This window comes from Manihot esculenta, chromosome 15, assembly GCF_001659605.2.
Source record: "Manihot esculenta cultivar AM560-2 chromosome 15, M.esculenta_v8, whole genome shotgun sequence".
NCBI classification, from domain to species: Eukaryota; Viridiplantae; Streptophyta; class Magnoliopsida; order Malpighiales; family Euphorbiaceae; genus Manihot; species Manihot esculenta.
Window position 1 is genome coordinate 6,220,977 of NC_035175.2, and position 18,635 is coordinate 6,239,611.

General features: G+C 31.3%; 2 protein-coding genes across 3 annotated transcripts; one reads left to right on the forward strand and one right to left on the reverse strand.

The window, feature by feature from the left end:
• Window positions 1–1,238: 1,238 nt before the first annotated feature.
• LOC110602253 (G-type lectin S-receptor-like serine/threonine-protein kinase At4g27290) lies at window positions 1,239–6,278 on the reverse strand. 2 transcript variants are annotated; one of them, XM_043950969.1, is made up of 9 exons: window positions 5,848–6,278; window positions 5,636–5,740; window positions 3,746–5,532; window positions 3,411–3,545; window positions 3,082–3,239; window positions 2,793–3,003; window positions 2,449–2,686; window positions 1,915–2,065; window positions 1,239–1,739 (listed from the first exon to the last, which is right to left on the reverse strand). In XM_043950969.1, the coding sequence occupies exons 3-9, from the start codon at window positions 5,004–5,006 to the stop codon at window positions 1,437–1,439; spliced, it is 2,457 nt and encodes an 818-aa protein (XP_043806904.1). In that variant the 5' UTR covers window positions 5,007–5,532; window positions 5,636–5,740; window positions 5,848–6,278; the 3' UTR covers window positions 1,239–1,436. The 2 variants fall into 2 exon arrangements, with proteins under 2 accessions (XP_043806904.1, XP_021595419.1); XM_021739727.2 differs by having other exon boundaries at window positions 3,082–3,191; window positions 3,746–6,274.
• A 10,130-nt stretch (window positions 6,279–16,408) lies between these two features.
• LOC110601600 (calcium-binding protein KRP1) lies at window positions 16,409–16,841 on the forward strand. The gene is made up of 2 exons (XM_021738792.1): window positions 16,409–16,738; window positions 16,830–16,841. Exons 1-2 carry the CDS (start codon window positions 16,409–16,411, stop codon window positions 16,839–16,841), a joined length of 342 nt encoding a protein of 113 aa, XP_021594484.1.
• Window positions 16,842–18,635: the final 1,794 nt, after the last annotated feature.

An 18,635-nucleotide genomic window follows, 5' to 3' on the forward strand; every position in this document is an offset into this window, starting at 1 on the left:
AAGCATTACTGCGTTGAAAATTAGCGTATTTTTTTTTGTAGAAGTGGATTAGATGGGTGAAAAAGAGATGAGACCCTTGTATTTATAAGAGAGATTTTTAAAACTGGTGCTTTGGAGTTCACATGAATTGTAAAAAATGAAAACTTTTCGATTTTCAAAGGGAAAATTACTTTTTAGTCCCTGAGGTTTAACGTAATTAACACTTCTGTCCCTCTATTTTGGCGATCCAACACTTAAGTCCCTCACTTTCACTTCCGTCCAAATTCGTAGTCCTTCCGTCCAAAATAGCCGTTTGGGACACGTGAATTGACAAAATTAACCCTCTTCCTTCTTTGTGGACCACTCGAGGCGAAAATGAGTGCCGATCGCTAGCGGATGCATGACTGATCTGTCTGCAGCATGCTCGCCCGGTGATACTTGCCTGACTGCAACGGCCGCGACATGGACATGGAGTACGTCAGTCCCCACGTTCGTAGAGGTCGAGATTGAGATGGTCTCGGTTTGGGCTTTCGTCGTGAGCTGTCATCAACAAGGTGAGGTCCGAGTTGGCTCAGCGCCGACAGAGGCGCAATCGTTGCTCGATCCGCCGGTTTAGGGGCTGTCGACCGACATTGCACGGACGGCATACACAGTGGTAGCAGGATGAACCTAGCAGCCTCGACGTCGCCAGGGAGGAAGTTGCTGTGTGAATCGGCGATTTGAGGAAGACCGAAGCAACCTCTCGTGAGCTATCGACGATGAAGGCAGCCAGAGATGGTTCGTAGCGCCGACGGTGGAGCAATCGTTGCACGAACTGCTGGAACTCGGGCTGGCGGCAGCATTTGGCGATCATCGGGCGTACGGCGTGAGAGGGGCAACGGCGAGAGCATCTTCTCAAGGTAGAAGATGGAGTCGCTAGCCAAATTTAATTTTATAATTTATTGTTAAAATTATTTTTTTAATATGATTAGAAATTTAAATAAAATTATTTTATTTATAAATTATTTTCATTTACACTTCTTCTTTCTTCTTCTTCCTTTTCCTTTTCTTCTTCTTCTGCAACTTTCTTCTTCTTCTGCAACTGGAGAAATGCAATTAGAAAAAACATGAAAGAGAAAAACAAAAAGAAATTTCACATTTAAGAGAAGGGTATTTCTGGAAAAAATTATCATCTCTCGCTTTTGACTCTTTGACCAAACGGATTAAATGGACGGAAGGACTACGAATTTGGACGGAAGAGAAAGTGAGGGACTTAAGTGTTGGGTCGCCAAAATAGAGGGACAGAAGTGTTAATTACGTTAAACCTCAGGGACTAAAAAGTAATTTTCCCATTTTCAAATTTTACAATACTAACTCTTCTTCCCAAATATTAAAAAGTAAAAAAATGAAGGTTTTTTTTTTATATATATAAAAAAGGAAAAGAAACAAAAGAGGGAAAAACATAATTGGATGTCAAGTTATCTTGCCTCTATGGATGTTGTGATTTCATTCCTGGACCAAAAGCCTTCCTTACTTGAGGAAGAATCAGCTTCAAATGGATTTCTTTCATTATAAAAACCGGGCTGCCTGGGCGGAGGAAGAGAACTCTCACTCCCCAACATTACAACCACTGCTGACATGTCTGGCCTGTCTACTGGTAATCGCTGCACACATAAAAGACCCACTTGAATGCACCGTAGCACTTGAGGTACAGAACAAGAGCATCTTAACAACGGATCAAGTAGTTCTATGGCCCTCTCTTCCATCCACAGTCTCCATGCCTAAAACATTTATGGATATGTTAATTGGACTCTGCTTTAAGTAATAGAGTAGCTGAATGTTAATAGATTTTCAATTCACAAAGCTATATTTGTGTCTGTGTGCGCGTATTGCCTCCAGTGGAACATTATCTGGATATGGAGCCAGAAAAAGAGGAAATTTATTGTGTTTACTTACATGTCCAAGAAGGTTGAGGCCATGATCCGAATGACAAAATCCTCTGTTTCTCTTTCCACTAATTATTTCTAGCACTAAAACGCCGAAGCTAAAAACATCAGATTTTACTGAGAAGAGCCCATCAACTACATACTCAGGTGACATGTAGCCACTGCAAGATATCATAGAAAACGTAAAGAATATTACAGAACTGTTACCATTATCTAAGTGTATATTACAGAAAAATTAACAAATCCAAAATCCATTAATATGGCATTTTAGTTGAGAGAATATAATCATGGGAAGACAATAAACCACGAAGTTCAGCCTGTACTCAACATTTATTCTATTTCAAGTATGAACATCCTACAATCTATGTTTTTGGAGATCAAATGGTGAAGTAATTTCAGATTCAATAAGGTAGAATAGGACAGTGGTAGCTCTCACAAACTTCGAATGTGAACAGAACAAATACTTCACTAGAATCCATATCCACTTCAGACACAAGCTTAATACATAGGAGAATTTAAGCCACCAACAAAATAGTATACTTACTATGTTCCAACAACCCTTTTCGTATTTGCTGCAATTTGATCCTTTCCAAATGTTCTGGCCAAGCCAAAGTCTGAAATCTTTGGATTCATATCACTGTCTAGTAAAACATTGCTGGCTTTTAGATCTCTATGGATGATTCTCAATCTGGAATCTTGATGAAGATAAAGAAGACCACGTGCAATTCCACCAATGATGTGGAAGCGTACATGCCAATCTAGTAATTTGCTCCTTGTTTGATCTATCAATTTCAGAACACAGTTAGACCATCTAAACTTCAAACCTTAAAGGGTGAAAAATCAGGAGCTGATGTAAAAGCCAAAAAAGCATATATAGAGATGCCAAACCAAAAATAAAGGAATCCAAGCTTTTGTTTGGCATGTATTCATAGATTAACATTCTTTCATCTCCTTGAATGCAGCAGCCAAGAAGCTTAACCAGATTTCTATGCTGAAGCTTTGCAATCAATATAACTTCATTTTTGAATTCTTTTCCACCTTGTCCAGATGTTTCTGAAAGCCTTTTCACTGCTATTTCTTGCCCATCCAACAATATACCCTGGAAAGCATCACTTGCAGATGTTGGAACAACTAGTAATAAGAAGATGGCTTACTTTAGCAACATATTTATTGGTACCTTGTATACAGGTCCAAAACCACCTTCTCCTAGTTTATTGTTGCTTGAAAAGTTATCAGTGGCGTTTTTTATAGTGGTTAAATCAATGGAAGGTAATTCAATGTCTTCCTCTGCACCAAAATCAACATAATCTTCTGGATCAGTCTGTTTTACCGTTCCTGAAATGAGAGGAGAGATGGATTGTGCATGTGTGCATGATCACAGTGTAAAACCAGAGGACTGAAATTTCCTTTTGAAGAGAAAACTAATGCGCAAGTTCTTTTGGTAATAGAATTTAGCAGAGTTCTGCTATAGAAATCAATATAATGCAGGTACATATATCAGTTTACCTTGCTGCAGACGTTTTCGTCTTCGTATGCACAAAAGCAATATCAATGCTAGGGATCCCCCAACCACGATGAGACAGCTGACAACAATTGCAACTTGTCTCTTCTCATTCGAATTTTTTTTCTCCTTGGTAGGAGCTGAAACAATAAAAGTGTTGTTAATGGCCATGTCATAGCTTTTATGTGCTAAACCATTTGGATTTATCTTAGTGGTACTGGAGTTATTTACAAAGCTGTAAAATCCCGAGTTCAAACTCAAGTGGAAGCCAATTATAACAAAAAATGTCATAGCTTTTATGTGCTAAAATTGCAACCAGAAAGACAAAATAATAAGGTACCTAGTTCTGAAGCAGCCATCCGTATATAGAGGTCTTGCCCACCTTCAGTGAATTCCCTCATGTCAATTAGATCGTCAAACCAAAGTAAACATCCTGATCCTCTAATGTCTGAATTTGCATATGCCATGCATGAACAATTTCTTAGGCACATTTCCTCACATTCCTTCAGGCCTAAGCTCTTATCAACCCAGGAAGAAGATGTGTCAGGTAATTTCATTTCTACGTGCTTCCGAAATCCATCTCCACTATGACATTTGAGTTGAGTCCTTCGGACACACCCATCTGACCAATCTGACGCACTCCATGACGTGGGCGATTTGGGTACAAACCCTTCCAAGCATGCACATACAGGATAGTTATTGATGTTGCAACTGGCATATTGACCACACAATGCGTAAGTGTCACACTGATCTGTTGGCACTCCAAAGAATAGCGTCCAACTCTGTGTTCGATCAACCCAAATATGCCGCTCCAGAACCCCTTTATCACTCATTACTAACCTTGAAACAACTGAACTATTTTTTAGCTCGTATGAATAATATATCTCATGCCTATTTGACACAAATATAAAATTAAATATCGGGTTTGGTTTCAGCTGAGGACTCCCTGTAAACTGGAGACCATTCCATGGTCCGCTACGGCACTGTATTATGTTTCCCTTCATAATGAAAAGCTGAGGATACCCTCGAAGATCTATCAAGCACTTAAAATCACCCTTAGCTGGATCATCTATGCTCTTCCAAGATTGTAGAAACATGTCCAAACCCATGTCAAGGTTCCATCCAAGTTTCATGCCAGGTAACAAGGTATCATATGGAAAATCAAAACTCTGCCATAATATATACTCACCGTTTCTACCAAGACCATCTTTGACAACAAGATTTCCTGAATCTAAGAGCTGGGCAACTGGATTCTGTGGAGTGCTCGATGTATTGGATGACCAAACTATACTATTTGTGCTATTCTGAAGGATCAGAAGTCCTTGCTCATTTACTTTTAGAACTCCTGATGTGTTTGTAAATGGAGTTTCTCTGCTGGCTACCCACACAACTGTCCTGATCGGTATTTTCCTATACCAAATTCCCAAGTATCTTCTGCTACTTGAATTGTCTGGGCTGAAGAATCCAAGTTCAAAGTTCCCATCAGCTGAAACCAGCGTCTCGCCGTCTCTCATGGATTGAGCTGGGGTTAGAGTGTCTTGTGCAGTTAAGATTCTTATGGTGGACAACAAAAAAGAACAGAAAAGAATCGCAAAACCCATCACCAATATGCAGAAATTGCATGAAGCATGAAAGGTTGTGCCCTAAAGTCTGGGATGTACACGATGAAATTGCTGGTTATGATCCGCAAGAAGCTACCATTTTTAACTTAAACGATTACACGAGGATAAAGAAAAGAAAAAATGGATTAAAAATTAAGCACTTATGTCATTGCTTTAGAAACGTAAGTTATGAAAAAAGAGAAAATACAAACTGATATATTGCATATAATATTTTATTTACATATAATGGATAAATAAAGCTTTTCTCTTTTTTTTTTCGGATATTTTTCTTCCAGAAAGGTAAGTTATTATTATTATATAATACAGTGCGCGTGGACGAATTGCATCTGTACGCAAAATGTCGCTACCATACCATACATGTGCCGGTCAGACCAAGTAAACCCACAACCAGCAATGCCTCGTTTGAACAATGCATCGAACACTTGGTGAGCGTCGTGAACTAAACTCGATAACCATAAAACCCGCTATTTCCTTAGAATCATCCCTTGCCCTTTCTATTCCATCACTACAGGCATATAAATGGATACGGCAAATAACTGTATATCAAAATGTCTTATTAAAATCGCAAGGAGGAAAGCTAATGTCATTTGATAAGTGCGAATAAAGACCTAGTTTAGAGCGCCCGAAAATTTTGCAATTGAATTTTTTTCCCCCTGACAAATGCTGGACATATATTGCATTTGTACATCACCGATTGGCCTATACAGAAGGGGCTGCAGAAAAGTAAAGGCCCAAACCACACAAAACTAAAAATTAAATCTAAAATTAACTGAACTGAAATTAAATATAAAACGAATCAAATCAAAATCGGACCACTCACACACAACCGATAGCCAATCAGCAGTTTTCATGCATCGACTTCACCACAATGCACTAATCAGACCAACGCACCCGTCTCAGTCGTCAATAAGAATGACTGATCACTAGAATACGTACAGAAAGAGGCACACAACAACAATGGAAGCAATAAAATAAACAACCACCAACGTGCAACACAGGTAAACAAAAGACATGACTTCAATCAAGTTGAAAGAATTCAGTACTAAAATTTACCTAAAAAATAAAACTAAATAAAAGCTTTTTATTTTTTTTAAGCGATGGAAAATTGAAAATCGACCAATAATAATTGGTAAAAGTGTTTTCAATTTGGCAGAAGTGGAGTGGACCGCCAACCGCAGAAAATGGACAAGCAAAGCAAATAACTTGACATAAGGACAGGCAGAAAATGGCACAAGTCTATTCAATTTGAAATAAGGACCACTTGAAGAAAAAAAAAAAAAAAATTGAAATAAGGACGGAGTCCAAATTCTCAAGCTTGACAAGTTCTTACCTTTATAAATAAATCATTGGTTCCATTTCTTTGGAGACCAGAAGACATGCTTAGTGTGGACTTTTGATTTTTATTCCCATTTTCGGTCTTTTCACATTTCCAATCAAACCTACCCTCATTTTCTTTGTTGCTATTTGGATCTTGATTGCCGCTCACTCTTATTTCAACGGTTTTTAATGAAAAAAATATTATTCAACATATATAAAATTGAAAACTCATTAATTAATCACTCCAATTTTAAAAAATATATTTAAATATTTATAAAATTTTTAAAAAATTATTAATTAATATTTTTATTAATTTTAATCAATAAAAATTTAAAATATTTTTAATATAAAAAATTAATTTATAAATATTTTTATAAAACATAACAGCTAATAAATTAATATATGCTAAATAATAAAATAATTAATATTTAAAATTAATAAAAAATTAAATGATATATTTTTTAATAGTTTAAAATTTTTTTAATATAATTTTTAAAATTAATAAGATACTACTCCATCATAAGGATTGTATAAAATATTTTCCTTTTTATAATAATTGGATTTTTTTTTTTTAATGGAGAGAGAGGACTCAAATCTAAACAAAGAAGGAGATTTTTTTTATGCCTTTGCCATCCCTTCTAAAAGGGTACGCTAATAATTGAATATTAGACTTTTAAATTTTGTGAAATTTCGTTAAATATAACTATTCTTTATCAATTTTATATCCATAACATAAACTTTACATAAATTTTTTTAATTTTTTTATTTAAATTGAATTCATATAAATTTATAATATAAATATATAAAATTAAATTCACGTAAACTTTTTAAAATGGAGATCGAGAATAAGAGGAATGAAATCTGATATTTCTCATATTTATTCATATACACTTACAACCAGATTAATTCTGTAAGTATTATTATTTGTGTTAATATAAATTAAATTCAAACACACCCTTAAAAATTAATTTTACTGTTTAAAAAATTTGCAATAATAATTTTTTTTAACTGAAGAAAAAAAGTATTGATATATTGGCTCGTGAATGAATTTTCTTTATTTTGTTTGTTCTGATTTTAGTTTTAGCTCAAAAGTACTTTTTTTTTTCATTAGTATAATAATATATTTTAATTAAAATTGAGTAAACAAATTCAATATAATATTTAAAAATTTTATTCTTAAAATTTTTAAATGTTATACTAGAGTTTTAATATTGTTGAAGAATTATTTTAAATTTTATAATTTTTAAATGAAATAAATCAAATCTCAATTTGCTCAAAATTTAACAATTTGTTACGTTTTTTTACCCTTGATTGTCTTAATCCTAGGATTAGATGATTAGTAAAAGTTATTTTAAAAAATTTATTATTTGAAACGAAGAGAAAGACCTAATTTAATGGCTTAAAAAATCTCTAAAAATCTTATTTTAAAAATTCACAATCTCTTCTGAATATAATTTACATATTTATATTTTAAATTTAAATACTAAAAAATTTAAATATTTATGATAATTTAAAATAATATATAATACTTTAAATTTTAAATATTAAAATTAAAATTTTTAAATTTATCATAAAAGAATTAAATTGAATTTAAAAAAATTAATATTAAATTATAATATAATTTTAAAATTTAATTTAACTAATAAATAATTTTTAAATATATATTTTTATTACAACAATACTATTTTTTTATTAATTTCATCATTCACTCTTTATTTTTACTTTTATATAATATTATAAATTATTAATAAAAAATTAAATTACGTAAACAAAATTTTACCATTTAAAATATATATTATTTTATTTTATTTATATTAAAGTTTTTTAAATATAAAAAATATATACATAATTTATAATATTAAATATAAATATATAATAAAATATTTTAATATATATTATTTATATGTGATATTTTATATAATATCAATTTATTTATAATAAATATATATTTAATATTATACGTAATATATAAAATATATTTAATTTTAATATAAAATTTAAATTAAAAATTGTATATTTTATTAATAATATAAATTTTAAAAATTATATTATAATTTATTATTAATTTTTTTAATTTAATTTATTATTTTTATTATAATTAAATAAATTTAAAAAATTTAATTTTATTATTTAAATTTTAAAATATTAAATATAAATATTTTTTTTCAATACCTCCTTGAATTTTATAACAAAATAAAAAATAATTGAATAATTTCAGTATATTTTTCTGTTGAAATAAGTGAGTATATATACAGATTACAAGGCATTATTAAAGCAACTCGTAATAATTCTTTATCAATCAATTAGCCTATAATTACGTAATCTTTTATAATTATGTATAGATTATGTTCACACTCTAACACTCCCCTCAAACACTCCCCTCAAGTTAGATTATAGATATTTATCATGCCCAACTTATTATAAAAATATTATGTTCGAAGTCAATTTAAAGGTTTGGTGAATAGATCACCCAGTTGCTCTTCTATCTTCACATAACTGGTGGATATTAAAATTTCTTGAATCTTCTCACGAATAAAATAACAATCAACTTCAATATACTTAGTCCGTTCATGGTATACTGGATTGGAAGCAATGTGAAGAGCAACCTGATTATCACACCAAAATTTCACGGGTGACACAACATCCATACCAACTTTTTTCAGCAGATGATTTATCCACATAATCTCACAAGTGGATTGAGTCATGACCATGTATTCTGACTCAGTACTGGATCTGGATATCACATTTTGCTCCTTACTTTTTCAAGACACTAGATTTCCTCCAACAAATACAAAGTAGTATGTAGTCGACCTTCTATCACTTTTGGATCCCGCTCAGTCAGCATCAGAAAAACACTCAAGTGCAGTATGCCCATGATTTCTGTAGAGTATTCCAAATCCAGAAATCTCTTTTAGATAACATAGAATTTGTTCTAGAGCGGCCCAATGTTTTACCGTAGGTGCAGACATGAACTGGCTTACAACGCTTATTGCAAAAGCAATATCTGGCTGAGTCATCACTAAAAGACAGTTCAGTTTTCCAACCAACCTCCTGTACCTCTCTGGATCATCATAAGGGTCTCTGTCATCTTTTGTAAGACATATATTAGGAATCATTGGTGTGTTTCATGGTTTAACTCCCATCTTCCCAGTTTCTGCAAATAAGTCAAAGACATACTTTCTTTGAAACAGAAAAAATTTCCTTTTTGCTCCTTAAGACTTCGACTCCTAAGAAATATTTAAGTTGACCAAAGTCTTTAGTATGAAAACTCATATGCAAGTAGTTTCTGAGAGAATAGATCCTTGTACTATCATTCCATGTAATGACAATATCATCAATATATACAACATCGACATATACAACAAGGAGAATAATATCAGTATCTGAATTTCTATAGAAGAATGAATGGTCACACTTGCTTTTTTTCAACCCAAAATTTTTTAATAACTTCACTGAACTTGCCAAACCATGCACGGGGACTCTACTTCAAACCATACAATAATTTCTTCAAATGATAGACTTTCCCATACTCCCCTTGAGCAACAAACCCTAATGGTTGCTCCATATACACCTCCTCTTAGAGGTCACTATGTAAAAATGCATTCTTAATATCTAATTGGTGTAAAAGCCAATGCTGAGAAGCAGCTAAGGAGATGAACAAGCAAACTGAGGTCATTTTTGCCATTGGAAAAAAAGTGTCAGAATAGTCAATGCTATAGGTTTGGGCATAACCTTTGGCAACAAGACAAGCCTTAAGCCTCGCTATGGAGCCATCTGGATTGACTTTGATGGCAAAAACCCATTTACAGTCCACAGCCTTCTTGCCAGATGGTAAATCAACTAAATCCCAAGTATAATTTTCATCTAGAGTCTTGATCTCCTTAAACATTGCATCACGCCATCTAGAATGACAATTAAGGAGGTGAAAGAAGGAGACAAGTGATCATAAGATAGAAAGTTAGCAATAGAATAGATAGATTTACACTATCGTTGACCTTTATGAAGACTAAAGGGGAAGTCATGGTCACTCAGTGGTGGATCTGATGGCGAAAAAGATTCTGGTGCAGGATGTGTATCATCATGTACTGGTCTCCAAGAGTAAACTTGAACAACTGACGGTTCAACAGGAGGCTGAGTATTAGGAGGAATGTTACCATCATATTGTACAGCAGAAGGCATACTCGAAGAGGTCCCACCATTAGATATGATTCTATAGATGAGCCACTCATCATCATCCTCTTGATCAGAAGAGGTTTGTCCAACAGGATAAAAAGGAACTTGCTTAGAAAAGACTACATTTGTTGAGACCATATACTTGTTGAGGTTTGAAGAGTAACACGGATAACCCTTCTGAAGCCGAGAATATCCCAAAAAAGGCACTTCAAAGCTTTAGAATCAAGTTTAGTCACATGAGGTCTGACATTCCGAACATAGCAAGTACTGCCAAACAGTCGTGGTTCAAGAGGAAATAATAGCTTTGTAAGAAAGAGAACATTATAGGGAGTATTACCGTTTAGTACTGCGGAGGGCATGCAATTAATGAGAAAGCATGCAGTAGAGACAACATCAGTCCAAAATTGCTTACGAACTTGCATTTGAAACAACAGGGCTCTAGCAGTCTCAATGAGATGTCGATTCTTCCTTTTAGCTACCTCATTTTGAGCGAGTGTATCAACACATGACGATTGGTGAAGAATACCCTATTGAGTCATATAAGTCTGGAATGATTCTGACATATATTCTTTAGCATTATCACTCCGCAAAATTTTCACAGGAACATTAAATTGAGTCTTGATTACAGTACAAAAGGCAGAAAAATGAGAAAACACTTCTGAACGATACTTCATAAAATAAATCCAAGTCATTCTAGAGTAATCATCCACAAAAATGTTAAAATATCTAAATTCAATCTTAAATCCAATCGTACATGGGCTACAAACATCTGAATGAACTAATTCAAAAGCAGACTCAGCACGTTTATTGACTCTAGGACTTAAAGAGATTCAATGATGTTTTGTAAAATGACATGACTCACATTCCACTAAAGATACCTCATGAAATTGAGGGTATAGCTTCTTCAAAACGGGTAAAGAAGGGTGTCCCAATCGACAATGTGCTTCAAACGGAGACACGGCACTGGAGCAGGCAATAGGCTGAGGCACCCATGCATCCAAAATGTAGAGAGCCCCAAATACATATTTTTTACCAATAATCTATTTCGTCACAGGATCCTGAATGAGACAATGATCAGGGAAAAAAAACACAACAATTTAGGTCTTTGATAAGTTTACTCACAGAGGTTAAATTAAAGGCAAGATTAGGTAAACTTAGTACGGATGATAGGGTAATAGAAGGAGTAGGTTTAACAGTCTCAGAACCCTCAACATTATAGGTTGACTCATCAGCTATAATAATAGGAGAATGTGCTTTATGAGATCGAAAACTAGTAAAAATATGAGAATTACCTGTCATGTGATCCGTGGCACCAGAATCAATGACCCATTTATATGAAGATGAAATAAGATATGTTTTATCTATTTTAGCCGTTACCGAAGACGTTGGGATAATTTTAATAATATGGGTCTTATTGTCAAAACTCATTTCAATCAAAGCTCTATACTCTTTAACCAAAACTCTACAGTGCTTTATCTTCAAAGGAATTAAAGGAAGACAACAAAACCTAACCCAATGAACAGTATAAAAAAAAAATGCCTTCACCTTATACTCAAACAACAAATGAACTATAGATCTAACAAGAGAGCTGTAAGGCAATTTCTTCTCCTTAAGTGGATAGTGAGAGATAAATATTATCCTAAATGGTTAATACAAAATAACAGGAGGCTTAAGTCTCAAAAAATTTAAAACTTAATGAGAAAAAAAAATTTTTTTTACGAAAATAGCTCTAATACCATGTAATAAAATAAAAAATTATTGAGTAATTTCAATATATTTTTCTATTGAAATAAGCGGGTATATATATAGATTACAATATCTTGTTAAAATAATTTCTAATAATTTTTTATCAATTAATTAGTTTATGATTATATAATCTATTAATCTATTATAATTATGTATTGCTCACCTCATAATGAAGCCTAATTCATAATGAAGCCTAATTCAAAGATTGCGCCTAATTCAAAGATTGCACAGGCAGAGATGATGATATATATCGGATGCTGTCTTCGCTTTCATCATAATGATAAAATGTTTTCTCCTCTGAGACTTTTCTATCATGGTAATGATGGAGAATTTCTTGTAAATTTGAAAGGAGTGTTTCGAATGATAGATTCTAAATATTAATTAATAATTTCATTGAATGGATATTAACAAATGTCATATAACATTTTAACACAAACAACTTTCTCAGATTTGTTCGAAATTTCATCATATAAATACTCATACATAAATTTATTTAAAAATTTTTTATTTAAATTAAAATTATATAAATTTATAATATAAATTTTACTATTATTTTACATTGCAAATTTATATAAACTCAATTTATATAAATTTTTACCATATATAAATTCAATTCAAACACAACCTTAAAAATTAATTTTGCTGTTCAAAAAAATTTTTTTTAACCGAAGTGAAAAAGTATTGATATATTGGCTGGTGAATGAATTTTCTTTATTTTGTTTGTTCTGATTTTAGTTTTAGCTCAAAAGTATCATTAATATAATGATATATTTTAATTAAAATTGAGTAAACAAATTCAATATAATATTTAAAAACTTTATTCTTAAAATTTTTATTAGAGTTTTAATATTGTTGAAGAATTATTTAAATTTTATAATTTTTAAATGAAATAAATCAAATCTTAATTTGCTCAAAATTTAAGGATTTGTTACATTTTTTTACCCTTGATTGTCTTAATCGTAGGATTAAATGATTAGTAAAAGTTATTTTAAAATTTTTATTATTTGAAAAGAGAAAGACCTAATTTAATGGCTTAAAAAATCTCTAAAAATCTTATTTTAAAAACTCACAATCTCTTCTAAATATAATTTCAAAATTTTAAAATCTTAAAATAAATTTTATAATTTTAAAAAATATTCTCCCAAACAAAGGGTTAGTTTCTCTCCCTAACGAACTCCTATTTCCCATTCGACCTCGCAATTTCTCTGGACCCAAAACATGGCAAACCCAACAAATCCACCGACCCCAATAGACTTTAAATTTATTACAACCATCAAATTCGCCACAACAAACCGAAAAGTACACTATCAGATTCATGTATTGGGCCCAAAGTAAACGGATCCCGTTGTGAAGAAGCCTAAGAAAAAATTTTATCAACAGAAGCTCAAAATTATAAATTTATGAGTTTCATATATAATTTTTTAATGAAAATATTTACGTATTTGTATTTTAAATTTATGTATTAAAAAAGTTAAATATTTACAATAATTTAAAATAGTATTTAATACTTTAAATTTTATATATTAAAGTTAAATATTTTTAATTTATCATGAGAGAATTAAATTAAATTAAAAAAAATAAATTATAATATAATTTTAAAATTTTATTTAGCTAATAAAATAATTTTTAAATATATATTTTTAGTATAACAATACTATTTTTTATTAATTTCATTATTCACTCTATTTTTATATAATATTATAAATTATTAATAAAAAATTAAATTACATAAATAAAATTTTAGTATTTAAAATATATAACATTTTATTTTATTTAAATATTATTAATCAGATTTAAAATTTTTCAAATATAAAAAGTATACACATAATTTATAATATTGAGTATAAATATTCAATAAAATATTTTAATATATATTATTTATATGTGATATTTTATATAATATCAATTTATTTATAATAAATAATATATTTAATATTATACATAACAAAATATAAGATATATTTAATTTTAATATAAAATTTAAATTAAAGGATTGTATGTTTTTTTAATAATATAAAATTTTAAAAATTATATTATAATTTATTATTAATTTTTAAAATTTAATTTAATAATTTTATTATTTAAATTTTAAAGTGTTGAATATAAAGATAAATAAATATATATATATATATATATTTTTTTTTTTAAATACTTCAGATTTATAATGAAGCCTAACTCAAAGATCGCACCGGCAGAGATGATGATATATATCGGATGCTGTCTTCGCTTTCATGATCATGATAAAATGTTTTCTCCTCTGAGACTTTTCTATGATGGAAATGATGGAGAATTTATTGTAAATTTGAAAGGAGTGTTTCGCATGATAGATTTTAATTTATTTTTAATACAAATTTATATGAGTAATTGTGACTAATCAATGCTAATGATACCCAGTATCATTATACTCTTTATCCTACACTGACTTTATATTTTCAAATGTTGGACCTGATTGATAAAAAAAATTAATAATTTAAGTTAAAAGATAAAAAAAACAAATAATTTAAATTTAATAAATCATTCACAATTACAAAAGAAAACATTTAATAAATACAATGAAATATCAAATTTAACATGAAAATTACATAATTATTATTAAAAAATCATAATATTGTTTAATGCTAATATTAAGCAATCAGATTGGATACAGCCTAGCTAGTTGTTTCCACATGCCTTTGAACCAAAACCTCACAACAGGCTCGCCAAGAAAAGTTGATTACCTTAGGTGGTAGACTTAAACTCCAAATAAACTTCCATATTTGAGCTTTGTTCATGTTATAACTGATTATACTGAAATTGATAACCTGATTTGACTGTATAAACACCTTTGGTCTCAAAATACCACATCCACACATCCTCGTGATTTCGAAAGCTCAAGGGAATTTGCTGAATAAGAGTTGCTTCTTCAACAGAGAAGATACCATTAGTCAATGAATTATCACATGAACCTATAATCGACAATCACTACTTGTTGGCTTGGTATTATAATACTGCAACAATTTCCGTCTAATTAAAAACATGTGTACACAAAGGATGAGTAAGGAAATTGCAGTGAAATTTCCATTACGTTGGAGCTATCAAACAAAAACTGACAAATAATAAAACTGTTTCTTCACTGCATCACCATCATTTCCTCCCCTCCATTTCAAATTACACACCTCTTAATCAACCTAAAATTCAAATATATATATATATTATTAGCAGTGGCGGCGCGCGATCCATAAATTTGAATAAGAATCCAATTTTATTTTTTAATGAAATCTCTAATTTCACTCGTTCTAGAAAATTTTTAAATAAAATTTCAAAATTGAGATTTAAATGAAGTTGAAATTCAACTTCAACACTTCACCGTCCGGAAGGTACATAAGCCGGACTCTCGAGGACATTAGGCCGTAGCCCAAACCAGTAATAACAATCCCACCTTGTTACAGCAACACAGCACAGTTTTCTTGCTACTGCTTCACATTTTGGAATGTTTAGGAATTATGATCATTCGTCCACCGTACATGTATGTGAACATATATATGCATGCATGCATACATGCGGGACCCTACATCTCCATGATGAGTTTTGGCCGCCGTTAACGGCACATGCACAGTTTTATCTATGCCTATTTGGATCGATTTTATATGTCAATATTGTTTTCTTCAATCTAAAACTCAATAGTAAAAATAAAAAGTTTGGTATTTCTTTATCAAGGTTGTTGCAATAATTAATGAAGCAACATGTTGTGCACGTGTTAAGAAATTAATATTCATCATTTTGTGTGCAAATGAAGCAAACGCTTTTACTTTTAATTTAAAACTTACAGCTACAGAAAGATCTTGGGATCCAATGCAGCTTCCAGGAAGAAGGGTGATCAAGCAAAAAAGACACCTACAGGAAGCTCACAACTAACACTAAAATTTTATACTCTCTCCTTTCTTTTTTTGTTTCCTAGTTGGGTTCGGTTTCAATGGCCGCCCTTTCCTGGAAGAGCAGTTTCTGTCTTGCTCTCCTTCTTCCTCTTATATAATCCCCCCTCCTTTCTTCAAATTTCAACCTTCCATCTTTGCTTACGTCGCTCTCAAGCTTCCATTTTTCACTTCCAAAAACATTCTCTCTTCTTCTGGTTAATTTATAATTTTCTTTTTGCTTTGCTAACGTTAATGGCATTAGATCAAGCGGTTGAATTCGAGGACTATTTTCCATCTATGATGGAGCAGTTGGGAACTGAAGGATTTATGATGGAATTATGTAATGGATTTCGTTTGCTAATGGATGGTGAGAAGGGATTGATTACGTTTGAAAGCTTGAAGAGAAACAGCATTTTGTTGGGGTTGCAGGACATGAGGGATGATGAACTTGTGTGCATGTTGATGGAAGGTGATTTGGATGGAGATGGAGCTATAAATCAGATGGAGTTTTGCATTCTCATGTTTAGACTGAGTCCAGGGATGATGGTTGGACCCGCACAATGCATGGATTATGAATTTGATGTAAAAATGTGTTAGCCATATCTAAATTAATTATCTTCTATTCCTGTTATTTTCCTGTGTAAGAAGTTATGTGTTTCTTATGTATTCGCAGGTATTAGTGTAATGCCATGTTTTGAAAATAATTTAACTTGCAATTCTTCAAGACATTACCTAATTTGGTTAGCTAACTGTAGTAAAGAGATATTTATAACATCATCTTCTGAAGTATCAGATGAATGTCTACATGGGTCATCGCGAACTACCAGCTAGTGTCAGGATTCTGAACATATAGCAACGAAGTCGTTTTGTTTTTTGCCTATGTTGTAAATGAAGTTAAGCTGAGCCTTTTCCGTCTTCCAGGAAAATTTATTATTTTGCTTTTTAAGTGTGAGCATGCACTTTCTAGGAAACTACCTCATTATTAAGGTGGGTACAAAATAACACCTTTCTCCTTCCTCCCTTCACTTGTAAAAGTTAGGTTCTATCCAAAAGGGATAAGCTTTACAAGACTGGATCATCGTTGTTTCTTCTAGCTTTAATGCAATTAGTCTTACCATTTAAAGGATTTTTTCCCCTTTTCGCCAGTTCTTTTATAAACAGTATAGCAGACATGAATGCAATGCTTCTTATTTTCTTTCTGGAACTTGCAAAATTATTTAGAAAGCAAGTAATTTTAACCAGAATGTTATATTGAATTTATGGTCAATTTTTTCCAAAAATTAAGGGGATTAAATTCAATATTCTATTTAATTTTGACGGGAATGATTAGTTTTGATCCAAATCTGTAGCAGGTCATGTCCAGCAGCAGTATACTAATGTTGCTAATACGTTATAGCATGATGTGGTATAACATATTTGATTCCACGTTCATCGTTTTCACGCACCATAAACCCGAACCCTAGCTATCTACCTTCCCATATATATACAATCTCATAAATGGAAAGAATATATATGCCCAATTGCAAAAAGAGTTGTAATTTCCCAATAGTGCCTACAATCTCTTTTGTTTGAGACTTGATGTTAGGAGAGTCTTATCGATTAAATAACTTTTCCTATTATAGCATTGTAGCATTCGACATCTTCCAATCAAGACGCTAACTAGAGAGAGAAAACGTTCTGGATTTTTTTATTTTTTTTGAGACTCAGTCCTCATTCTCTTTTGCCGCGTATGGTGGTCGTCTCCTGCTCCTCCGGGTGGGGAGCGACCTTCCTTTGGTATGTGAGAATTGAGAAATAAATTGAGCCCATCTACAATAAAAATGTCCAGAATGGATTAAGAGAGCTTTTTGTTTTTAAAAATATATCAATTAAAACTTAATTTTAAATCAATTCAAAATTAATACTACCTCAGTGTTATAATAATTATTTTAAAAAACTTTTTTTCCAAATTATTTGCCATTTTAAAAAATTTAAAATAATATTAATTTTTATTGTCATATACACTTTTTCTAATTTTTAAGTTATTTAATACCAATATAAGAAAAAATTATAACTATAGAAAAGATATTTTAGATAAATTATTATAATTTTTTTTGAAAATTAAGGTCAATAATTAGTATTATTAATTTAAATGAATAAATTTTAAATGATAAATAAGTTATTTATTTATTAAAAAAAACTTATGTGAATCGAATTTACATAAATCTATATTCAATATTTGATATTCATCCCACCCTCATTTTAAATTAGGGTTCCTCCCTGTTGCTGGACCTAACTTAATTATTACGAGTCCTTATTCACATGCCCAGAGCGGCGGTTCTGGACTTTTAACCCACCCTATCCCTCTGAACAATGGGCCATCTATTGTCTACAGTCCCCTCTCTTTATATATCCGTAGAATGTTTTCTCTCTCTTTAAAAAAATAAGAAGAAATTATGAGTAGTGCTATAACATAATGGAGCTGCATAAAGTTATTCTA